A 27,298-nucleotide genomic window follows, 5' to 3' on the forward strand; every position below is an offset into this window, starting at 1 on the left:
GCCAAAAAGGATTTACTCACCCTATGCATCCGAGATGTCCATCATTTTTCTGATGTTTTTTTTTTAGTAAATGTTCTAGTTCTTCCAATTTTTATAATGTATGAATTTTGTGTCCACCTCCTTCAAGCCCAATGATTGTGCATTCATCCTTCAGAAAAGTTACCAGAAGGTAGTTATTTTCATTTGTAATTATGTTTTAAATATGGACATTTCTACAATGAAACCTCATGGGTTACCCCCAGAAGGCCTTTGTTTATCCCCCTGGAGCCGTTTGGATTACTTTGTGCATCCATCCTTTAAAAATCTTTGCCCTTGAAGGAGGTGGACCCCATATTCATACATTATAAAAATTGGAAGAACGAGGACATTTTCTAAAAGAAAAAACTAAAAATGTTATTGTCTGAAAAAATGATGGACATATGCATCTCTGACAGCTTGGGGGTGAGTGAATCATGGGTTTATTACAAAGACTTATGTCACCCATAGGTTTGTGAAGAGCTTTATTAAAGCCAGTATAAGCAGAGCCTGTTGTCGCCATCTTGGCAGCGCGTCACCATGCATCACTCGCAGAAACTGAAAATGGGTAAAGTGGCGGTGTAACGGCCTTTTATACTGGTACTTAGTATTTCCTATTATGTGATCACTCACCTGACAGGTAGACCATTTAAAATAAAAGAAATACACACAAATTTAAAGTAAAAGATCAAATGGAATAAATATGGCTAAAACTACATGTAAAACTTATTAAAACTCAAATATACATAAAATCACAAAATACATATATTGAGCGGTTAAAACGTGTCTTGTGTGGCAGTGTCACAGCAGGATGTGAGTGAAGCTGACGTGGTTGGTTGCTGAAACCACGCCCACATAGCTCGACGATAGTGACGGCAGTGGCAGTTCATCTGTCACTCAAATTCTGATTTAAACAGATGAGTTACAAAAGAATTCGTCCCCCTTACAGTTGTCATGAAGGGCAAAATTAGCTCTATAGATCAAAAACCCTTTTTGTACCCGGCTGTAAACATAATTTTCTGCTGTAAAGTTGGGCATTTTAACATGGAGGTCTATGGGAATTGACTCCCTCTAGCAGCCCGTCAATGAATTGCAGATAAAGTCACTTCAGTATTGGCTTCATCAGAGAGATCAGAAGGTTATCCCTCAGTTTATTGTCATTGTTGGCCGAACTATCCCTTTAAGCTGTTTATGGGCTTTCCCTGATAAAGGTGTTTTAAACTCATTTACATGATTTATTAAGCATAGTCTGCCTGTAAACGCACTCAGTGACTGTAATGAAGTCTCTCCAATCTGAACTTTTACTCTCAGATTGAGATTTGTTATGTTTATTACTGATATTTTCCACATCAGGGTTTTTTCCAGAACTCAATCTCATATCTTGTTCTTTGGTCGTTCTGTCATGATTTGGCATCTCTGAACCACCCCTCGGTTTGTGGTCAGATTTGTGGCGGTGTGGATTTGATAGGTTTGAGGAAGAGTCTGCGTGCGATACGTGAAGATCCAGCTGACTCTGTGGTGTGGAATTGGTTTATTTTCCATGAACATTGTGTTGTGATGTGCATCTCTTTTTACTCCTCGCAGCCCGGTGGAATTGATCACTGTAAAATACAATACTGGCAGAGAGTCTCAGGAACATATTAATGGTTTTATTGATGCTCAGTGTCAGTGTAATGGATATGGAGTATTATTATGGGATGGCCTGGGTTTGGTTTTTTCTCTTTACTTTAAACTTCTTCCTCTGTAACCTCTGATTATACTGAATGGCACCTCAGAGAGGATGTGAGTGATGTCAGAGGTCAAAGGTTGGACCACAGAGGTTGTGTGAGGTATGCGGAGGGGGGAGGCACCGGATTCTATGAGAATTCCGTTTTCTGGAATTCCGCTTTCACTCCCTGATTCCCACGTGAGATTTATTTTACTTTGATTAATGAGGCCAGAACTGATGCTTTACACTGCTGGATCAGGTATAACGTGAAATAACTTCTGTTATATAGGTTTGCATCAGTGGTGCGCGTATAACACGCCTCCGTCGTTTGGAAATGATTATCACATGTGAACTTTAGAAGTGTTCTTCGTTTCACTGTGATCGTTCAGATGATTTCAGGAGCTTCGGTCACTGCAGTCAGGAGCCAGAAAATATCAGGTTAGATGAGACAAAGCCAACCTAAAAACTTTCATGTGAAATCAAACATTGTTATTGTGGGTTAAGTCAGATATGGACGGTGGAAAGATTTACTGAAGAGTAAAGAAAAATACAGAAATATTGTTTGCCTGTTCAAAGGGCTGAACAGTAATGCAATATCATTATATTTTGCTGGATTTTTTTTAATGATATGGTTTCTAAAAACATTTCCGATATTTCAATATACATTACAGCGTCCTGCGGCTGTTCACATGTCAATCTAAAAATGTGTTAAACGCTCTTCTTCCTTCCAAAGCACGCTCCCGTTGCGTCTTTACCATAAGCCCCGCTCTCCGGTGCGATGAGGAAAAAGTAATGCCTGATCATACATGCTAGTATCTTATATATCATTATGTAGCTTGCTTACAAATAGAGCTTTAATATAAATTTTTCTGTCTAACTATCTTATGTAAAACATAAAGTACTACCATTCAAAAGTTTTAGGGTCACTTTCACTTCAGCTATTTATTAATATTTTTTTCACATATTACTATAATATGCAATTGATCAATTGTTTGTTTGACAGTAAGTTTACATTTAAGTTTGTATGAAGGCAAAATACAAATGAAAGGTGAGCATCAATTTATTTATACCATATTTTTTATTATATATTTTTATTTTATAGGAGGAGGATTCATAAACTTCAAATTAATTTGTTTAGAAGTTTATAGGTAGAGACATTCATTGTGGCCAATGGCCATTCTTTGCAGTTTATCCCAAGGCTTTTTAATATACTGTTATCAGATTCAGCCGAAATAGATATCATATATCAAAAGTATATTAGTGATAGAAATTTTGGCCTTACCATCCAGCCAAATGGTAATCTACCTTTCTCTTTCTCTTTTTGTCTTTTTCTGATCTTGTGTCAATAAATGTGAGAGGTAAAACAAACCGTCTGCTGGTGGTCATTGAAAAACTTGTATGCTGTAATAACCTCCAGAATACACAAGAGATGAGATGCCAGATGATTGTGATCAGCCAGTGGTTGGAAACAAATGGGAATTATTTTTATTTTATAAGGAGAATAAAATGAAAGCAACACCTTGATTTGATTGGGATCCTCCAGAAAGAGTGATGTGGAGCGTTGAGATAGAAAAGAGTGCAGGCTTGAGTCAATTAACAGTTTTAAAACTTTATTTTATTAGATAAAGACGAGCTGATGGTTTTAGTTAAAGATGGAGAAAGAGAGAATTAAACGAGTAGCAACATAAATCACATTAAAGTTGGAGAGTAAATATGAGGCAGTGTGTTTCTGATTTAATAAAGGAATGCAGAGATTTCTCAATGTTTGTCTGAAACATTTCACTTAGTTTTTTGTCCTTGATATGAGTGTTCACTAGATGTAAATTGTAATGCTGATGTAAGGAATAATTGACGATGGGACATTAAATTATTAAAAAATAATGCACACCGAAAGTGGTCATTCGGAACGATGTGGAGCGGGGTTACACCACGGGTGTGGACCGGAGTCAATTATTCCTCTTATACCACGATTACCACAAACATCTGGTGGTTATTTTAAGACATTTGACAGGTCAGGTGTGCATTTATTGAAAAATAATCAACACCTGTGGAACCTTTTTCAACCAGTCAGAATAAAGCATTCAACAGACCGTGATATAATGTCCTCTGCTGGATGTGGCTTCAGGTGATGTTATAGTTTAAGAAGTTTAAAGTGAAATGTACCTTTAAAGGGATAGATCACCCAAAAAGGAAAATTGTGTCATCATTTACTCACTCTCATGTTGTTACAAACCTGAATACATTTCTTTGTTCTGATGAACACAAAGGAAGATATTTGGAGACATGTTTTAACCAACCCGTTGGTGGACCCCATTTACTGTGGGTTCACACCAGCCGCGGAAGAGGCGGCAAAAACGCGCTAATCGTGCGTAGTTGGATGCTTGAACATTTGAGTTCACTCGCTTCATTCTCGCGTGAAAGCTGTGGGTGAAATTCTAGTCATTCGAGAAATTCACGCGGAAATCCGCGTCATGGGAGGGGCTTCTGCGACTCCGCGGAGACTACACCACTCCGCTCGCTTCCTGTAATCATGTCACTACTACAGCAAGCTCCTGATTGGTTAACGCGGCGCGGAATTTCGCCAAAGTTCAGATTTTTGAACTTGCGCGTTTCCCGCGGCAACGCTCAATTCGTGCGGAACGCACGGAACACCCTGCGCGTTCCACGCCGCGGCTACCACGTGTACCGCGCCGCAGGATGCCTAATCGCGTGTTTGCATTGACTTAACATGTAAATCATCCGCGCTTGCCGCCTCTTCCGCGGCTGGTGTGAATGCACAGTTACTTCTGTATTATTCTTTTTTCCTATTATGGAAGTGAATGGGGTCCACGAACAGTTTGGTTACAAACATTTCTCACAATATCTTCTTACATAATTTTATCAGAACAAAGAAATGAATGTGGGTTTGTAACAACATGAGAGTGTGTAAATGATAAAAGAATTTTAATTTTTGGGTGAACTTTCCCTTTAAGTAGCATTGTAGTGCATTGATATTAAATGCAAAAAACAAAAAAACCCTCTCTTTGCAGGGATTGTTTTGGAAGTGTGAAAACGTATAACTTGATATAAGCACTTCTTATATTATTGCCTCCCTATGACAACTCGCTTTATTGTTTTTATTGTTTCCTAATCTTTGTACTGTAAGTCACTTTGGATAAAAGCATCTGCTAAATGCCTAAATGTAAATGTAGCAGTTGAGATTATGAATCTTTTTTAGCAAATAATGCAACCGCATGCATTCAATATTTTTTATACATTTTTTATACTTCCAGAGCTGTGAAAACAGAACATTTGTGTGTGCGTGTGTGTGTGTGTGTGCGTGCGTGTCAGACCTGCCAACCTGTACGCATTTTGCGTAGCAGGTACTCATTTTGACCTCAAAGTACGGTGGTATGATTTGTCACTCTAAACTACGCAAAAACCTGATGACGCCCTTTGCCACATAGAAAGTGGGGATGATTGACAAGTGGTATGGCCAATCAGTAACAAGAGTCTGCTATCGATGGAATCACAAAATCCAGCGTGATCTTCCTCCACCCGCCGCAGTTTCTGACCATCTTTTTCAACTGAGAGTCAAGACGTCTGAACCGCTAAGGTAAACTGGTCAGGGTGGATGTGCAAATAATGAAATAATGCATTAGCTTAATCCTTTGAAGTCGACGGTCGCGCGGGCTCCGTTTCATAACGTGCACTTGACCGCAAGATGCGCTAACATTACTTCTGATTTGTAAATGAGCATCATTTATAGTTGAGCGCTTACGAAAAACTACAATGATTTTACCATGGGGAGAGCATCCAGTTTTAGTCAAATAAAAACGGAAAGTTCACTCTCAGTGATGGGAATCCACCAGACATCCGAGTGAAGCGGATTAAATGCGTTCTGAAATAACGCGCTCTTGATAATTGTCAATAAAATAAAACGTCATATACAAACCACATCAAATAAAGTTGTATAAATGGAGAATGTCTCGAGCGCCCACGTGATAGGTGCCTATGCCGTACTGTACTGCACTGTAAACAAAGCTACAATAAATTACAGACAGACAGACATACAGTTAACAGCACTACTGTCACAGTTATGGTTGAATTTAAAGCAGTGTTAACTCTAAAATACTGTCTTAAAGGTATAGTTAACTTAAAACATGTAATTCAGTCATAGTTTACATAACAGAACAGACCATCCAAACATTTATGAGTTTCTTTATTGTGTGATACCAAAGTTATTTTAAAGAGTGTTGATAACCACAGTGTCTGGTCCCCACTTCATTGTATTTTTTGCTAGTCAGGGAAAAACAAAAATTCTAAAAAAATTTTGTGTGTGTTTCACTCAAGAAAGAAATCATGAAGGTTAGACACAATATGAGGTTAAGTAAATGATAACAGAATGTCATTTGTGGGTTAACCATCTCCCACTATTTAACAGTAATATCACTTTTAACAGTGTTTGTGCAGACATGCTAAACTTTGGAGAATACAGTATTTAACATTAATAATGTTATTAATCACCATGTAAGGCAAATTTAGTTAAACATGATTTTATTCACATTTATAATTATTTTTAAAGCAGATTATGGCAGGATGGGGAAAAAAAGTGCAATGTTACCTTGAAATTTACCTTGAAAGTTACCAAGAGGTGTGTGTGCGTGCATGTGCGCGTGCATGTGTTAAATTTTATGTTAAAAACCCGTGTTCTGTCCTTTCGGCCGATGCTTCTGTACTCAAAAAAATTTTCCAAGGTTGGCAGGTCTGGCGTGTGTGTGTGCGTGCGTGTGCGGAGTGTGCGTTTGTGTGCGTGCGTATGTGTGTGTGTGTGTGTGTGTGTGTGTGATTGTGTGTGTTACTGTGTAACAAAGGCAGCGTCATGAATAATGTTGCAGACATGCAGCGCTGCATATTTGTATCTTTGAAGTCAAATGGTATTTTGAGGTGTGTGTTTGTGATTTACTATAGTTTGTCAAAACTGAATTTAAATTTGTGTTAGATTGCCTGTTATTTTCTTTCTGAACTATTCAACACATTCTTCTACACACAGTGAAAGTCTGATGGATCCTGACCTCCTCAGACTGTAATTTATGTGCAGTTATTCACGCTATCTGACATTTCTCTGCCTGTTGTCTTTAGCCTGTGTGGTTATTTGGAATCATGGTATTTCTGGCCTCGGGCGCTGCAGGAAGCGTTTTGTTTAGTGGACAGGAGGTGAACAAACATTTCTGCTTTCATTTGGGTCAAGAGCACAACATGAACACCTTCAGTGTAGAGTCAAAATATATCATCCTGCCTTCCTCCTGTCTGCCATCTGCTGCATATGTGCGTGTATGCATTTGTGCTCAGAGATACCACTGAAAGACATTTTACATAAAACACAATGAACCCCAAACCCAGATGGACTCAGCCGATGTCACCGGGCTGATTTCTTTTGTCATCTTTTGTCATTTTTTTCTTTTTTTTGCTATTATTATAGACTGGGCACTTTAGAGGAAGGGTGAGATGTTGGACAACCAGAAAAAGATTCATATTTTACTTTTGACAAATGACTTTTTTATTTCTTTGACTTTTAGTGTGTTTGTTAGTTTTGCATTGTCAAGTAGTTTTTTTTTACAGTGCAGTTAATGGTCCTGTAGCTCAGGCATTGCATTAACAGTGCAAAATTTTAAGGGTTCAAATCCAGGGAATACATACTGAAAAAGGTATAGCTTGTAATGCACTGAAATTCACTTTGGATAAAAGCTTCATGCATAAATGTAAACTGAAGTTTCTTACCATATCTTTATTAAAATTAACCTGAGCCAAATGATTTTACTGGAGAAATGATGTAAGATGTGTCATTTGATGATGTGTCTTTGATGAAATTCATCTTTTACAGGAGAATTGAGAAGAAGATCATAATGTTATTGGAAACAACTGCAGGGAAATGCTGCAATAATAACTTTCAAACAAGCATTAAAACAAAACACAACTGAAAACAAAACATTTAACAGAATAATGAATAATGAGAATATTGAGTGAAATTTTAAAGGGGACATATCATGAAAATCTGTCTTTATGTTTAGGTGCTATGATTGGGTCTCCAGTGCTTCTATCAACCTAGAAAATGTGGAAAAGATCAAACCAGTAACTTTCTCTGCAAGAAGTGAAAAATTGAACATTGACATTTGTCTCCCCTTGTGATGTCAGAAGGGGATCTTATTATAATAATATCGTCCCTTAATCTGCACAATCCAACCACAGCAGTGACATTTAGTACAGAGAGAGAGAGAGATTTTAACATGTTATAATAAATTATCTCTGATGTATCTTGAGCTAAAAATTCGCATCTGTACTCTGGGGACACAAAAAGATTTATTTGACATCTTAAAAAAGTCTTGTGAAATGTCCCCTTTAAATAACTAATGTAAGTGTGAAACTGCTGAATGTCATCTGTCTGTTTGTTTGTTTGTTTGCTTCTACAGCTTCAGGATCTAAACAGTTTGGACCTGCGACACATCTCAGAGCTCAACAACGAGACGGTGATGGAGGTGGTGAGAAAGTGTCGTAATTTGACGTCTCTGAACCTCTGCCTTAACTGGACCATCAATGACAGGTACTCAACTACTTTAACATTTCACATATCACTTTACACTGTTGTAGGTTTACCTTTTTCAGATTTACTTTAAGCTACAGTTTTTCAGGGTTTATTTTCAGCAATAGATTTTTAGTTTTGAGTGAATTATATGAGTGAGAAGTGAGAGGTTCTTTGCATTCTTCTCATGTTCCTCAATAGCTGGGTTTTCAAAGCAGATTCTGGCAAAAATTTAGCCTTATTTTCTAAATGTCGAGTCGACATAAACTATTGCAAAATTAAGGTGTTTCCAACTGTTGATATGCGACTGAAACATAGTTTTTCCTCTCACGATAAGTCATTTCAAACATCACGTTGACTTATATGTTGGTAGGTTTACTAATATCACATCCACTGCGCATTTTTGTGAAATTGACATTATTTCCATTGGCCGTATTTTCAGTTTTAAAGGGTAATGGATGGATCTTTACTCCAGACTGTTTAATGAAAGTCATTTCTCTATTCTGTTTATTAATGATTCATCTTATAATTGTTGGTTTTTAGGGGTTTGTTGTTGCAGAGGTAAAGATTGACACAGTTTTGCCTGAAGGTAATAGCAGCGGTGAGGTTTACAGTAACTACAGTAGATTGAAGAGCAGGTTAGTTGTGAAGACAATAAAAAGCCTCTGTTAACCCCTATTGAGCTTTACTGAATATATTAAAGAGAAAAGAGCGCTCTGAGATCTTTTAACTAACAGCCGTGTGCTTTCTGAAGCCCATTTGACCACAATTTGGCATTCAAACCAGAGGCCACATCACAGCATATAAGCTGCCAGATTTTAAATATGTTCACCATATGCGTGAAATCTTGCTGCTTTTTGATCCTGACCTTGAGTTTTTGTTTCAGATGATTTAGTCATATTTCTGTTTCTCTGTGCGTATTAACTTGTTGTGTTGAGACAGGATTGGTGAATTAGTGAAAGGCTTGAATAGAGAGAGAGAGTCTTTAGAGGCACATGTGGACGTGCAGATTCTGGAAAACTCGCTGATAGTGATTTCATGGATAAACAGAAGCAGGTGGAGTCTTTTAGCTTTATATCTTAGGCCATGGGAACCATCTGTGGTTTATCAGAACCTCAAACATCTCTCTCTTTAAATCACAGAGTTTTCAGGGTCAATTCACACCTGCAGCGTTTGTGTTTCTGCACCTCATGGTTGGGGTTAACTCAGAAGTCACAGACTGTCAGACTGACGCTCGAATGCATTTACATGTGGGAACGTAAAGCTCATCTGTGTTGCTTTACAGGATACAGTTGGGTGTGTTACACTGTACATATAGTTTATTGTAAATCATGGTTTTAAAGTAGATTTGTGATCTTATTCAAATTATATCACTGCATTTTATTTTATAGTTAGTTAGTATATTAAGGATGTAGAAGATAAAGTTCCTTCAGCTAGAAGATATCAACTTTTTTGCTTCAAGTTTAACCCTTTAACGGTCACTGTGGTTTGGCATTACATATTTAAAATAATAATAGTTGTAGTCTAAACCTACACTAATCTTAACAAAATATATATTGTTGGAAAGCTCTCAGATTGAAGTTTTCATATTTCATTGCCATTTCATGCAAAAAGAATGATGTAGTAATTTATCCAAATTAATGGAGTAATTTCCTAAAATGTCACGGGCCAACAGGTGGGCCCAAGGTGTTGTTACATATTTATTTATTACATATCCTTTAAACTTGAAATAATCTTGACAAACTATATATTTTTGGAAAGCTCTAAGAATGTAGTTTTCATATTTCAAAACCTTTATATATTATAAAACCTTGCAGTAATAATAATGCAGTGACAGTCATTTATAAATTTGTGACAAGAGAATGCTGCTAAATGTTGACACCTAGTGGTCTTTGTTGGTAAAACTATTAAAAGTGTAACACAAACCTCATTTTTTTTATTTTACTTTGAAATTTAAATCATAATTAGTTGACACTTGTGGCTTTATTTAGCGTTTTGGGCATAAAACATTTGTATGTCTATAAATATAAAAGACATAATGAATTGCCTTATTTTTATTTTAAAAAATACATTTAAACTGCTGTAACTATTTTTTTTATTTAATATTCACAACTCAAAACCCATCAGTTGAAAACTTTAAAGAGACCAAGATTTTGCTTCTAGACCAAAGAATGTCAGAGTTATATTCATGTTAGTTTAAGGTTTAAAATGATTGAGCTTTCTCCTCAGTAGCATTAAGCTTACGTTACATTAGATTATTAAGAATAACTTTACTGTTTAATTGTCCAGGCCGGTGTTAAGAGTTACGTGATCTCTGGTGAACAGATGTTTCTCATCACAGCTCTTATTAAATCATGTCCAGTAGTGTCGACCAATCAGCATTCAGGACTTTTATAATTGATGTTGGTGCAGAAGTGTAGGTGTGAGTCTGAATACACATTTCACATGAGATGTAGATGTAGATCAGATGACCTGGATGAGAAAATCCTTTGATATATACATATAAATCACGTCTTCAATGACCTGGAAAAATGTTTATTCATCTGCTTTTGTTCTGGTTTTATAGGTCTGCGAGTGTTTCACTGGACTTTGTAACCGCTGAGGAAATACCTTCATGTGTTTTTATTTCTCTTGTATTGTATAGATTTATAGTCTCACCAGACGCTTTCTGCTGTGAGTGTTAACACAATATTGAATTTACAATCCACTATAGATACAGTCGGTTAAACATTACTGGTTCTGTTATTTGATGATTTCCAGATTTATTGGAGGTATGGTTGGTGAATATCACATTAAATGAGCTCGGAGTGCTCTCATCTTTTATAAAATAATGATCGATTTCTTTATTAGGTTACATTATGTTAGTTTGGTTCTGGGATGTTTTGGAGGTCAGGCTGGAAAAACCAAAAGTTCAACAACATAGAGTTATTTTCTGAGTTTTGACATTTATTATTATTTCATCAGTACTCAATGCTCAGAGACTTCAGGATGAAACACACGATGCATTTACACTAAACACTTGGCAAAACAATTCAAGGTAGACACACTGAATCTGAACAGCGTAAACCAAAGAGGAAGAAAAACATTGTGATATGCAAAGAACAGAGACAAAATGATTATACAAGATTATTTCTGTAACAAGACATAAAACTTTAACATAACTACTGTACACTTAAGAGTCATGTGATCACGGGTGGTGTCTACTTGAGTTGAAGTCATTTGCCAGCGAACATTTTCAATGAAGCATGACACGTCTTAAGATGGGAATATCTGATCTGTCCGATTATATTGCCGACGTGAACTCATGCAGTGTGTATTGTGGTTGTAAGTGCATGTAAACAGTCTTCAAAAGCTGAAAGTGAATCATAACTCAAATTATTGAGTAGTCTCTATCAGTACTTAAAATGCATCCACAAAAGTCACTTGATGACTGATGAACTAGAGCCTAGTTTATTTGCTCATCGGAATCACAACCTGTAAGTAGGATTAATAATTGTTGGTTTTAGGTTCTGTTTAGCGTTCTTAATATGTCGTTTTTTGTGTTGTGTTTTGGGGACTCAAGCTAACCAGCTAACTTGGCCTAACTCTTGTTTATAGTTTTGCTAATCTGCTGTTGGCTCACTATTGTTTACAAATATGTTTATTAATATAGATTAATTGAAAGCTTTCTTTTGACCTGACCTGTGTAATGTCTTAAAATAACCACCAGAGCAATGTCTGTGTTAACAGTGGTATAAGAGGAATTTTGCAGCTTTATTTGTATGGAACAGTATCATTAATATATGAATGAGAAAGATGCGAGCACCGTACGCTTTATTTCGTGACCCACTTAAATAGGTACAATCTGTTTCAGGACCCACCAACACAAACATAACATTTTTAAAGGGAAATAAAAGGAAACGCCTTTTTTTTCTCTTTTATAATTGACTAGTTTTTATTGTTTTCCTCCTCATTTTATCAACAAAATGTATGTTTAATTGCAATATCAAAATACCTTTTCTCATCAAAATCATTTTTATTACTTGTCATTAGTTGGAATAAACTAAGACAATCCACAATCCAGATTTTAAAGATTTCTTATATTTTCTGCTGTTGATTTTCAGGTGAGGCTTTAACAGTTCTTACCATAGAACATGGTGCCATAGTAATACCATGTTTAATGTGCTAAGGCCATTGTTGTTTAGATATATCGTACGGTAATTTGATAGCATTGTAAATGAATTTCAGGGCTCCAGACTAACTTTTTTCACTAGAAGTACCGTGGCCCCCAACTGAAAATTTTAGGGGCGCAACCAGAAAATTTAGGGGCACACACCCTGAATCAACATGCTAACCAAATATTCACATTTCTACTTATTTACACTGTATTGCTAATAAATACTTTGATAGATGCAGAAAGTACAATGTGCTGTTTCAAATTCAGTCTCACATCACACAAAAAGGTCAAATTTACGGGTCGCACATGTGCAACTGGATGTAAAATTCAGTGGCACACTCTCAAATTTTGGTGGCAAAATGCCCCCATTTGGTGGCAGTCTGGAGCCCTGAATTTGATAATGTTCTGATCTGTATCTGTTTTCTTAAAGTTTGCATCGCTGAAGTGTTGTTTGGTTTATTGAAACATGTTGAACGTGTTCATGTAATTGTAAGTGTGAACAGGTGCAGATTGTGTTGTCACTCTGGATTACGCTCTGCTTTAGTCTCTCTTGTACTGAAGCGTGAGAGTGAAATAAAGACCTGTGTTGATTTAATACAAGCGGCTGAACATTACAGAAATATAACTGGTTTTGGTCTTTCACATTCAATGAAGATTATATGAAGTTCAGGTGTGGATTTGAATATAAATTCTAATGTTAGTATAATTTGAAGTCTTCACTTTTCTTATTTCTGACATTTTTATTTAAATACCGAAACTAATATTAAAATAGTTTTGTTAGCTTTTAAATAAAAGAAACAAGACTTATTTTAGTGTTAACATGAAGCAGACTGATCTCAAAGCTGTTAAATAATTCAAACAAAATCATTCCTGACGGGATTTGTGTATAAATTACTCACATAATGATTAAGATTCCCTGTGTGTTTATTTAAAACCGTATTTTTGTGTATATGTATTATTATATATCAGGGTCTGTGTGCAATGCTTCAGATCTGTCAGTCAGTGTGAGGAAGTTTATTTTCATGTCTTATTATCGCTCTTAATAACTTTTTTAACATCAATCAAGACCTGCGCTTTATTTTTATAATTTCTGCATGCTTTAAAACCCAAACCAAAATGTCAGATGTGCATGTGGATGGAGACGAATCTTTGTAGCATATAGATTAAACATTTAGGACACTGCACCTCTCAGAAAACATACAAATAAAGATAATTATAGATGTTTAATGACTATTTAGAGCATTGAGATCGCTAGACGAGGGCCGAATGTACTTATTTTTATGAAAATCCCAATTTCGACCAACATCAACATTTATACTTTCTTTTGACTCTTGTTCATATAAGACAGTGCAGATTCAGACTTATTTTCCCAGCACGGTTGACAATTTAGTTTCTGGTGTTGTTTAGTGCTTCTTGTTGGTGATCCTGCTGAATGAAGATCTTTTTCTTGTCTGTGTTTGAGAGAAGTGCAGTGGTTTTAAGGAAGTTACAGATTTCTAATATTCTCCACCTCTCGACCCCTCTCAGCTGGATCATATTTTTATTTTCACTTCGGTTAAATTCATTACACTGATCTGTTTTAGGAGTGTGAGTGCTGCTTTATTCATTTGATTCCCGGCGGATGAACACGCGTCTGGAGAACGACACTTATCCACCGTCACTTCTCTTCTCTCTCCAGCTGTATAAACTGCTCGTGTGTTAAAGCTATTTCAGTCGTGAGGGTCTGTTAAGCAAATAAGTTATAAAGTAATAACACAAAACAGTTTGTAAGAAGTGCCGTCCTTGCAAAAGACTTACTGCATTTAAAGAGTAAAGACGTATGGGTAAAGTCCTTGAACATAATGTTGTCTGAAATAGTTTGATGAAACTACAGCAGATATATCAGAATGTAAAAGATGAAATGTGATTCTCTACATGAGCACAGTAAATATATGAGATGTCTGATGGGAACAGTGCTGAGATGTTGAGTCATCTTTCAACGCTCTTCATTACAAGGCTTATTGAAAAACAAACTGCTTATAAGAAATTAATTTCCTCCTCTGTTCTAGATAAGACAGCTGTGAGCATTTCTATGAAGCGTTGTCTCATCTTCTGGGAGGTTTGTGTCTACTTGTTCTGATATAAATCACAACACATGGATTTGGTTAGGATCAGAAACACACACATTTATCAAACACTCTTGCAGAAACATCAGAATGTCAAACACTCGAGCTATTTGGCGTTGGCATGTCGTCTGTATTTCATTTTGTTGTTGGGTTCTTTCTGCTACCCCCTATGCCTTAGGCCTAGTCCACACGGACACGGGTATTTTTATAACCAGAGTTTTAAAATAAAATCCCCTCCACACATGCTCGGTTTAAAAGAAATCTCCGCCTAAATGAACACGCAAAAACACGTGATCACGTGCTGTCAAGAGCATGCCACACCAGCAGGGGGTGATATAGAACGCCCACCACACACCAGCTTATTAGTGGAGAGGAGACAGAGTCATAAAGACAACTAGTTTATGAGGGGAGGGTCAGTAGACCAATGGGCAAGTTTGTCCAGGATGCCGGTGTACACAACCCTTCTCATTTTCAACAAACATCCTGGTATTTTTTATGACCACAGAGAGTCAGGACCTTGTCTCATCCGAAGGACGAGTATATATCAAAAGATGACCTTTAACCCTGTACTATAGCAACTTTCTATGTGAAATAAATTTGTCTTAAGATAAGTTTAAAAGTCTGTCTAACATCTCTTATTGTATATGAATTTGACATTCTGTAGCAAATGGGAATTCTTACAGAGGAAGGAGAAATGAATTACGATGCTCTCTAATAAGCTTTGAACGTCCCCGGTGAGATATCGGCACCTAAACCATTATTGGTGTTTTCTTCAGTATTCATAAGTGTTTGTTTAACATGGCTTTCATTATTAGCTCCTATTGAAGACTTTAATTGCTTTTTAAAACTCTTGTGCTCTTTAAAAATTCTGAAAGGTTCATTTCTTATGCGTTTTTCACATGAAGAGAATTTGTTGGAGTTCTTGAGCATCGAGGGACCACAAAGCCAATTTGTGAAGGAAAAGTAAATTAAAGGTTCACAGGTTCAGGCACAAAGTGTCACTGGAGATTTCAGGGTTTCATTTGGCTAAAGGTAAAAGTTTTTAAACAAATTAACTTGTCCTTGTTTGTCCTTTTAAATGCCAGTGTAGATAAATAAAAATAAATCTAGCTAAGCAATAGTTATTGGTCTGAGCATTTGACCAGTCAGTCGATAAAGCTTCAGTCATTTGACACATGCATTTTATCCCAGTAGCTAAATATATATATATACAGTACAGTATGTGTCACTATAAACAAATGAAAATATAGGTTCAGTTCACGGTCTGTTTAGGTTTGTTTTTACTGTCAGATTAATGTAACCTTGATATCTAAAAGCTTTTAATAACTTATGACCTATTAGCCATATGTAGAGGATTATCATTATTTTGTATAACCCAGTAAAGGTTTTTCTGGATGGCGCAGATCAAATCATGTCATTTAACAATATCAGTGTCTGTCACAGACTCTTTAGGACATAAATCACCTTCTGTTGTCAGCCCCATTATTATCTGTAACAAAAGAAATGCTGTCAGTCTTTTTCTTGAATATTTTAAATACTATAGTATAATAAATGATTAAATTAAGTTGGGGAAACATCTGAACATCTTCCAGAAAAGAAGAAATTCACAGAAAAGAAAGAGACACTGAATTCTGAGCATTTACTTCACCTGACCATGTGAGACATGATTGAGTTTATTTAGGAGAAACATTAGCACACAGTGACGTAAGGATGAACTGAAGACCTCTGCTCATGTTATTATGTTTGTAGAAAGATCTCTGAACTTTGACAGACATAAACCTCATTCACACAGCACTTTGGTCCCAGAACATTCGGTGAAATTGTCATAGAGTCTTCTGTGTGAACACAAACACGTCCTGTAAATGTTCTGAGATTGCTCCTGTAAAGATGACCTACAGAAGTAACATTGCCATAACATTAATGGAAAGCAGTCTGTGTGAACATGAGGCAGATGCTGTAAGAGAGAAATCAAAGATAATTAGCAAACTTCAGACGCTCTGGAAAAAACAGGACTTTAACTCTTTCCCTGCCAGTCTTTTTTTTTTTAAAGTTGCCAGCCAGCGGCAGCATTTTTCATGATTTTCACAAACGTTTAATGCCTTCCAGAAAATTTTCTTCTTTAAAAAATATATAAACATACAATATATCAAATTAAACAAAAGACCCTCTGCTTTCAATAGAAAAAAAAAACCCATTTCATCCTACCTTCATTAGTTCTCTTTTATCACCTCTCATGGGTAGGTTTCTTCAAAAGCACCAAATTTTGAGAGATGATATAATTCCATTTTTGTGAAGGACTTTTGATAGAGATCAGATTCAGAGCGATCTTTAAAACATACACTGAGTTCTTATGCTGCGTTTACACCAGACGCAGTAGAGGCGGCAAGGGCGAGTGATTTCAATGTTAAGTAAATGTGAAGACGCGTTGATGCGCGTCTGGAGGTCCCGCGGCACAGATGAGATGTTTAGCGCGGCGTGGAAGACGCGTTTCCACCTCGTACGTGCGAATGGCGCACATTGAGCGTATGGCGCGGTACGCGCGAATGGTGCTTTTTGTGCATTTTGTGTTTGACGTGAATTTGCGGCTGATGCCCGAGTTATAAAATTTGAACTTTAGATTTTTGCACAGCGTTAACCAATCAGGAGCCTGCTTGCTGCTGTGGCGGCAGCCCCGCCCGAAGTCACTCGTTCAACATGAGCTATACGACACAAGTTCTTATTTCTATAGAGACAGGAATTAAAAGGACCTCGCTTGGAAGAGTGTCAGTGAGGACATTGGGCAACCTGGTAAGTTGTAAATACACATTTCACTTTTGAGTCACGTTACGTTTATCGACCTGCGCCGTTTATTTTCCCCCTATAGTAAGGTGACAAAATACAAACCGGTAACTCTCTCGATAAATGCACAATCAACATCAGCCATCCTGCAAACAGACAACCGCATAGCACTTGCCCCTCCCACAAGAAGCAGATTTTGCCTCTGACGCGCGTCAAATGCGTGCTTTTTCCGCGCATCTACTTCGCTCTACACGCGCGAATGCATTCAAACTATTCAAGCGGCAAACTAGGCGCAGTAGAGACGATTTTGACGGCTGAAACTTGGTTGGTGTAAACGCAGCATTACTCTTTTATGTGAGGCATTGCTTCTGGGTTTTATAAGTTGTGGAAGAGCGCACAACCACCTGGTGGATAATAGCAGTATTGCAGATTGCTGGAAATACTCGTCATTGGTAGGGAAGCGGTTCTCTTAACTCGTAAATGACTGGGAAAGAGTTAAATGCATCACATGTTTTTTTTGGAATTTTAACGGTATGAGTGTGAATGCATGCACAGATTCCTGAAAATCAATGGCAGTGTGAATGAATCAAAAGTCAATGACTCCGAACAAATCCTGGAAGCATTTTCGGTGTATTTTCCTTAATCTCCGTGTGAAAAGGGCTATAGCGACATGCGGATGAGGTTAGCCGGTTGTTTTTTCTGTTTTTGGCTGGTGAGTTTAACCCAGCTAAACTCTCAGAGGATTATGTTGAAATCTGTTTGGCTTTATAGCACACAGGGTGATGATGATGATGTGATGATGGATCTCATTTGCTTTGTGTTGGAGAAAAGCCTTTATACACAAACATGAGCAGCAGATTGACACAAGTGCTAGATTGTGTTGTTTCTGTTTCACCCTGTTTCTCTCTTGACCATCTGTCTCGACCATCAATTATAAAGTTTAAGACCATAAACCGTTTGAATTAGATGGTCACAATATTGTTAGAGTCATTTATGTTTCCTTTAAACTCTGCTGAAGAGAGAAAATGTAGATATACAAACATTTCCACCATCTTTTTTTCTTAAATTTCATACAAGGATTGTTTAGACATCTAAAGTCTTTTTGAGCGTTGATTTCTTTTGTTTTGCTAAATGTCAGGTTATTTGACGTGTTTTCTGTTTGATTTGTGTAATAATTTGACGTGAGGTCTTCAGGCTGTCGCTCTTAATGTATGATATATGTTGAGATCACATTACTTTATAACATCACAAAAACCTCCAGCGAGTGGCCTTCATCTGAAAGTGTCTGAAGTGAATTCACCACACGCATACGGCCCTCAGAGATCCATAAGTACTGTTTGCTTTGGCTTATGGCTCTTATTTCTCTCTGTTTAAACGCTTCCCTGCCAGCGGCTTTATCAGATTCTCTGAATGTGTGGACCTCTATTAACAAACTCTCGTGGGTCCATCAGGATTTCCTTCAACACTGCCGTGTTTCCTCTCAACACACACAGATTTGACTGGATGTGAAGCTTGTGCTGTGTTGTAGAAGCTCATAATTAATGCTAAACCCTGTTTCAAATATTCACTAAAATTCATTAAATAGTGAATTTTACAGTTTATAGCTTTGCAGATGTTTGATTCATTTCTGTAAATCAGTTCAGGGAGTCCATTGCATTAAAACGTTATGATTCAGATAAGTTTGTTCATGTTTCTGGTTGTCTGAAGGGATCTGGATTAAGCAGGATTTTTGTGTGAGATCTGAAGGTCCGACCATTATTTGCTCTTATGACCAAAGATCTCGCTGTCTCCTGAGGGCTCTGAATCTGAGCTCGCTGAAATCTTTAATGCTCCAGCAGGCTCAGATTTGACTGACAGACTTTCTGTGCATGCGTTTGTGTGTGTGTGTGTGTGTGTGTGTGTGTGTGTGTGTGTGTGTGTGTGTGTGTGTGTGTGTGTGTGTGTGTGTGTGTGTGGTTGTGTGTGTGTGTGGTTGTGTGTGTGCGTGAGTTTGTAGTTCGTTTTTTTGTAGTACACTTCAAATAATAAAGGTTCTTTAGATGCCATAAAACAATATTTTCAGTTTAAAAGAATGGTGAAAAGGTTCTTCAGATTATAAAAATGTATAAAAGATTGAAAGAACCTTTAACTCCACCCACAGGAATACGTCAGTCGCCAGCTAAGCTAATAGCAAGCTAAGCTGTTATCCAATCACAACACACTAAACAAACTACACAATCACAACTCGTTACGTATACAGATGAGTAAATTGTGTTAAAAATTCTGCATTTTTTTTAACATGTAAAAACATTAACATATGTTATATTGCGCACTGTAAACACAATCAAAGCTTCAAAAACACATGAAGAACGAGACCTTTAAGAGTGTAGTAAAGGGTTTAACTGCAAACACACCTGTTTTAATATTCTGATATGAGACAGAAAAAATGATGAGTTTTGTGTTTGTGACTCAGTGTGCCTGTAATTCATCTTCATTTGAAGCGAGTTGTTTAAATGTCAGTAAATGAAAAACCTCAGAGTTTATGACAGATGTGTTGAGTTGAAATGAGAGAGGGACACTGAGATGTCCCAGAGACAGTTTAACAACTTCAGCTTTATTGGACACATCCTTCAATGTTTATCATCTCTGTTGTGATCATATAAACCTCAGTTCATTCACTTGACATGAGTTTACCGATTTAAAAAATGAGTACAACACTTCAGACAGAGCAAGGTGTTGACTTCATTCTTGAATTGTATTTGATATTTTATTGTAAAGTTATCTTTTCTTGAGAGGGCACACAACTGTGTGGATTTGAAATGAGATTGTAGGGATTTCTGAAAAAATGATTTGACACTCGCAGCCTCTGGAGAATCTCACAGTAAATCTCATGTGAATTTGTGAGCGTAAGGTTATGACGGGGTTAATAACAGTACATGTGCACTCATGATATCTGCATGTCAGTCACACACCTGCTCTCTTCACACCTTATAATAGCCCATAGGATTTAAGATCCTCATGAGCAACACACACCGTCAGACAGACAGATGACAGTTGTGTGAAATGTAAGGTTAAGATGTGGCAGTAGTTTATCTAATCTTCTTCATTGTCCAGCTGTATTAAGGCCTTAACTCATCACACAAGATTTTACCATGTTTTACACTCTTTACATGTGTTTCACTGTCATAAACTTCAATATCAGTTTGGTCTAGGCAATATTTGTACATTTTAACACTTTTTACCTTTTATTTCATACACTTGTGCACTACCATTTGTGACCTGTGATGGCAAAATGAGTCAGAATGAGCAAATGTATAAAAATTAGTTCTGTATATTTTGACATTATCTATAAAAAACTTTAAAACGATGTAAGATTGGTTGGAAAAAAAATGACAGAGCTACACCTGTTTGAAGTTGACAGAGCGTGCAAGGTTAATTTTGAGAAAAATACAGTTAAAGATTTTTAAGGGTTTAAAAGCAAAAACACTGCATCCATACCTTAAAATCGCTGTAAAACTAATATATGTGGCACACACAAAGTCAAAAACAATATCTATATAAAAAATTTATTTTCAACTTTTTTCTTTTATTGTTTGATTGACATTGAGACACAGAGCGTTTTAAGATCGACTGTAATGTAAGGATCTAATATAATCTTACACATCAGATCCCCAACAGTTCATTCACTTAAGACATAACAGATTATATCTGCGTGAATTTGTGTCAAAACAGATATTTATAAAGCTGTAATTCTGTTTTTTTGTGTATATATCAGTGTCATGTGTGCATGCTTCAGATCTGTCAGTCAGTGCGAGACAGATTGTTTTCATGTCTTATCTCTCTTAATAACTCTTTTAACATCAATCAAGTTCTGCACTTTATTTTTTTTAATTCCTGCATGTTTTAAAACCCAAACCAAAATGTCAGACGTTCATGTGGATGGAGACGCATTTTTGTATTAGATTAAGCATTATGATACACCTCTCAGAAAATGTACAAATAAAGATCCTTTTAGATGTTTAATGACTATTTACAGCATTGAAATCACTAAATAAGGTCTTAATGTACAAGATTTACACTTACTTTTGCCTTTAGCTCAAAATTAGACGGTGTGCATTTAGACTTATTTTGCCAGCATGGGTCACATACAGTCAAAATTACTTTAAATGTTCAAAATTATTCAGATTTGTATTTATTTATATTCATCAAGGATGGAGTATTAATCAAACATACAGTCAATAATGATGTTAATGTTATAAATCTCCAATATCTAAAGAAATGCAGTTTGTTTCTGTTATGAATGCTTTAATAAGAGTTGTGAAGATATTCAGATGAAACTGTTTCTGTACACAACAGTTTAGCTGACATTTTGCCTGCTTATTTTTAAAATAGAGGAAACTATAAAACAGTAATATTCATTTCTAATATTGCTGTTTTTACTGTGTTTTTGATCTGAACAGCATTTATTTCTAGCAGCATCTGAGCGTAGTGTCTATTGGTGAGCTCAGTAGTTGATGATATTTTAAGACATCACACGCAGTGTCATAAGCACACATGAGCAACATTATGCAATCTTTTAAATTACTTTCCTTTGATTAAATATTAAGCATTGCATGTTTCCTCCACATAATCCCAGAATGCATTGCATCAGAGGAAATAAATCATCCTATATTGTGGATTCTGTTCAGCCCTGTAAGGTATCAATGGAAATATTTAAAAGTAATTTAAAATGGAGGTTTTAGCTCAATGTTTATGTAGTTTTATTGTTAGAGAAGCACATTTTTAGCTAGTCCATAATGAAATTGATTGACAGTCATTGCTTACTGTGTGTTTATTTCAGATCAGTCAGTGAACCTGTGACCGGATGTCATTTGTCTTGATAGATATCAGGACAGTTGATGTGTGTCAGTAGATGTAAATGAGCAAATCAATGAGACGAGGAGTGATGTGTTGTTAGCTTTAGTAGTCATATCAAATAAGATCTGTGGTGTCTGATAAACACTGCTCTAAAGTAAAAATCACATCACTTCTGAAATAAATTCACATATTATTTTATGAAACAGCACTTTATTAGAAGCCAACAGTATTTTCTTCCAATGTCCCAAAAGATAATGACTGTAAATGTAAAATCTTTATATAAAACATAATTGTGTCAAGCAGTGTTGGGCTAGTTACTCAAAAAATGTAATATATTATTCTGTACTAGTAACTCCATTCAAAAGTAATAATATTACTTATTACTCCCAGCCAACAGTAATTAGTTACACTACTAGTTATATGATTTTTCCATTTCACCTCTTAAAATTGATAGATTGCATAATGTTTGCAGCACAACTGGCTCAAAATATTTTTAAATAACTTGTGTAATTTAATAAAGCAGTAACATGTATACTAAAATCAGGATTTTAAGGAAAACGGGACCAACCAAACATGTTGGCAGAGCAAAAACACGTAGCTTCTTGTGTTGGTGACATAAAGTAACTAGTCATTTTTTGCATGGTAACTGTAATATTATAAAAAACATAATTAGTTACACTACTACTTTCCAGGGAAAGTAATATTATTACAGTTACTAGTTACTGCCCAAAACTGGTGTCAAGTTTGCAAGTCCATTAGTTACCAGGGAAAGTAATATTATTATAGTAACTAGTCACTAGTTACTGCCCAACAGTGGTGTCAAGTTTTGCAAGTCCATTACTGTAGCAGTATCGTATATATATAGCTGAGTTCAGATCTAATAGACAGCAACTTAAATAGCTCATAAGAGAAAGAAAGAGAGAAGATTCAAATAGGAAAGATGACATCTAGTGTCTTTATCATTACCATACAATTACTTTAAATCATTTCAGTGCCTCTTATAAACAAAAGAACAGCTGAATGCTACACATGAGGTAATGAGTATATATGAGTCTATAGCAGTGCTATACTGTAATGAAATGTCTATAGAGATGACCTCTGTTAGATTACTGTAAGAGTTTATCACCTTTCAGATTGTTGAAGCTGATTTCAGATCAGCACACATCACAGCTGATATGCCCTCATCTTGAATCTTCATAACTTGCATTCCATGGATGTTGATGTGGGTTTTGTGTGTGTCTGTGTGTGGTACAGAACAGTGCGGTTTTGGGGACGTCCAGGCTTTGATGTTGGTTTTATGAAGCGCTGTTGATTGAGTCACGGTCACATTCTTATACCCTCCCCAAAACCGCCTGTGTTTTAATGAGATGAAAGCATCGCTCTGGGGTCACAACACCAGTCCTGAATACAGATTCACAAACCTATAACCCATATGATTCATTTTAGCATCTTTCCACTGAAACTTTGGTTTTATATCATAGACCTGCACAACATTTGCACAACTGAAAAACTTGTAAATGACATATTGATTATTGTGAATCTTTAAAATAATTTGTGCTACATATGGGATTTGAGTACTTTTAACACATTTTCCCATGTTTAAATCTATTTGGCAATATTCCTTTGGTCAGTAGATAAAATGTAAAAGTATCTGTAGAGTCTGTGTGGGCTGGATGTGAATGAGATCAAGTCATTTCTCACCTGTGTGTGGGTGTTTCTGGACATTTGAAAAGATTGAGGTCTCTGAACATCACAGTATTTGAGTCTGATGGCAGATAAGTTAGAGATTTGATTGAGCTACAGTCAACTGTAGAGGTCAGCTGTAGAGAGAAAGTACAGATCATTCAAATCTTATTGATTGACAGAAAAAATATTTTTTTTGTTTGTGTTGAACCGTATGGTGAAATAAATGAGTTATAAATGCAGAATTTATGCTGCAGACGAAAACCTGACAATTGATGATAAAAGATGCTCTGTACCTCGATTTAAAGGTGCCGTAGAATCTAAATCTGTATTTAAATGTGCATAGATGAATAATACAGTAAGAGTTCTGTACATGAAAATGAAGTCTACTGTATATGCTAACATTTAGGCTGAAGTTCTACTATTGACGTTACAGTTACGTTTTGCAGGTCCATACTGAAAAAAACACAAAGAAACATCCATCTCCAAACAATTAATTATTCCTCAAAATCTGATACAGACTCAAACATAAGATCTGTTTACACAAACAGAGCTACTGAAGGAGAAACAGCCAATCAGAGCAGAGCTCAACATTTATTATTCATGACCCTTTCAAATAAGGTAATAATAGATCATTTCATTATAAAGACAAATCCTAGGGTTGTAAATGGACATGTAAAACTATTTACCATTATTACAATTAGGGTTGGGTACCTTTCACATTTTTACCGGTACCGGTTCCGATGCCGGTACCTGGAATTCGATACCGGTACCCAGCGGTACCTTTTTCGGTACTTTACTCTGACTTAAGTGACTTTCAGTGGACATAATAAGCCCAAACCTCTCTTTTTCAACATTTTGTGATTTATTTCGAAATGTTTAATAATACACACAATCTTTACAAAAAAAACATCCCTCTAACATCCAGGGCATATGTCTTATAAATAAATTAAATATATAAGTAAGACAAATGATCAATGAACATAAACGTCCTAAAAGCAACATAAAAGTAAACTTTTATGTAGAAAACAATACTAGCAGTTGATTTTCAGAAAAATCAGCATGTCAACGTTCTCAGGTAAAAGTCATGACAGAGCGGTAGAGAACACTCGCTCTGAGGATGTAGAAGAGGACTGGACACAGAGATACTTTTTTGCCAATCTGGCCAGCATTGGCATTTGGTCCGCATGTGGTTGAATGTGTTCGAACAGCCACACGGACCGCCTTCTGTCCTCCTATTTATCTAATCTGAGGTACTGAGGCTGAGCACAAAGTTTTACGTCATTTCAGACTTTTAGCGTGAACACACAGTCTTTAGGCTTTCATTGATAAAACTAAAAGCGACTGATCTCCGCAGTTTCATTTCGCGATCGCGTGAAAGTTCTGTGATCTTATTTCATTAATTGTGCTGAAAAATCTGAGAAAGCTTCAACATATTCATGTACAAAACACTGTGCAGCATGTTTACTTAAAAAACAAGCAGCGCCATAGAATTAGTTCGCGTCCATTTAAACCCTTCATTACTCCAGCTCGCGTTAAAACGAAAGCAAAGGGACTTCCCCGCAGTCTCCACGGACCACCACTCAAAGTAATCAGGAGAGAAGCGATCGAAAGTGGACAAAAGAGACGGACTGGTGTTGCTAAATACCAGGTGTAAACAGAATTTGTCTCTCTCGTCCACTAGTGATCCGATCGACGAAAACGCATCTTAATAAGCTTTTATATAAGCTTAATAAGCTGTGCTTCTAAATAAACACTGTGTTTAAATAAGTGCTTCCTCAGGTTGGATGTATTACCACTGCTTGCCTTGCACTTACTGTTACAAATATTACAGGTAGCATTGTCTGCATCATCCTTTGTGAAATTTAACCACACGTTAGATCGCTTTCTGTTAGCCATTAAAGGCGGAGTCCACGATGTTTGAAAAACGCTTTGGAAAAGGAGACGGGCCGACTACCAAAACACACTTATAGCCAATCAAATCAAATCAAATGCCGGGTTGCGTATGTGTGGGGCGGGTCTATCAACAGAAGGTCCAGATTCTATTGGGGTAGGGGCGTGTTTGTTTAGGTGATTTCAAATATCAACATTGGCTTTCAAACATCATGGACTCCGCCTTTAAGCAAGTTGCAAAGGGGTGTCACTTACCACACGATCTCTCGCACACGCTTTCGCTACGTACCAGACTCACACGGCGCGCTGACATGTTCTCTCAGGTACCGAAATTGAGCACCGATTGATTTTGTGTGAATCGATACTGGGAAGTACGGACGCAATTCGGTCGGTGCCTATAAAAGTACAGAGGTCGGTACCCATCCCTAATTACAATGCATTCTTTGGCACCTTTAACAGACCCACAGACTGATATGAGCAGTTTCATGACTTCTCATTGTGACACTGCAGATTTAATATTAACATTTGTGTGAAATGTTTCTCATGTTTAGTCAAGTTCATATTTAAACACAATCCAGTCTTTCTCATACATAAGCTTTAAATGACAACCCACATTTCTGTGTTTTCTGACCTCCACTGGATGTCTTGTGTAAATTGCGTGAATCTGTTTTTATATTTAGAGAGAGATTGGGTGATGGTAAAACAACTGTTTCATTGCTCCTGCTGGTTTGTGTTGTATACGAATGAATTCTTCACCTTCTTTTGTTATAAGTCACATAAGGATGTGTGTGTTTGTTTGTTTGTGTATCTAAATGTGTGTGTTTACACATTGTTTGATTATTGACTTACAGCAACATTATGATGTAGAAAGTTGAATAATAAATGATGATGTGCTCGTGATGTCCTAGAGCGAATCCTGATTATCAGTTTACCAATCAACATCACGATTCATCCCTCTGGATAAAAGCAACACATTCATGAATATTTATTTCTCATTATTGCTCACAGCTAATCAAAGTGTTTTTTTCTCATCATGTGTGTTATGATGCTGCTGTTTATCCTCAGGTGAAACTCAAGCACTTTAGACTCTCATGTGAACAGTCAGTGTAGAGTCTATGATATATCTTCAGTGCTAGTTTACGGGCATGTGCCGGTTAACGGTTTCAAGTTATACAGAGGTTTTAAAGGTGGTGTAGAATATAAAACTGTATTTATCTGGGCATTCTTTGGCACCTTTAAAGAGTAAAGGTTTTAAAAGCACAATAAATTCTGTGATAACGTTTCCAATGTATGAGCTGTGTTTACACCAAATGAATTCAATCATTAAGTTATTGTAATTGATTTGATGTTAACTATTAAATTTTTTAAGAATATTATAATTTAAAGGCTTTATTTTTACCTGCATAAATGTTTTGTGTCCAGATAAAAAATTGTTGTTGGCATATGCAGACATTTAAAAATAGCAATACCGCAACACCATTAAACCGTAGTATTAACCTAGTTAGAAATACATGAGCGGTTTTCTAGCTGGTGTGTGAAACTGAAACTCATTTTTATGTTATTTA

General features: G+C 36.5%; 1 protein-coding gene across 2 annotated transcripts in view; it reads left to right on the plus strand.

Moving 5' to 3' along the window:
• The window catches only part of fbxl17 (F-box and leucine-rich repeat protein 17), a 162,545-nt gene that overhangs the window by 67,258 nt on the left and 67,989 nt on the right, over positions 1-27,298 (plus strand). For both annotated transcript variants that reach the window (XM_073816192.1, XM_073816193.1), the window contains exon 7: positions 8,173-8,303. In XM_073816192.1, coding sequence (XP_073672293.1) covers positions 8,173-8,303 — 131 coding nt within the window. The remainder of the gene's footprint in view (positions 1-8,172; positions 8,304-27,298) is intronic.

Source organism: Paramisgurnus dabryanus, chromosome 11 (assembly GCF_030506205.2).
Source record: "Paramisgurnus dabryanus chromosome 11, PD_genome_1.1, whole genome shotgun sequence".
NCBI classification, from domain to species: Eukaryota; Metazoa; Chordata; class Actinopteri; order Cypriniformes; family Cobitidae; genus Paramisgurnus; species Paramisgurnus dabryanus.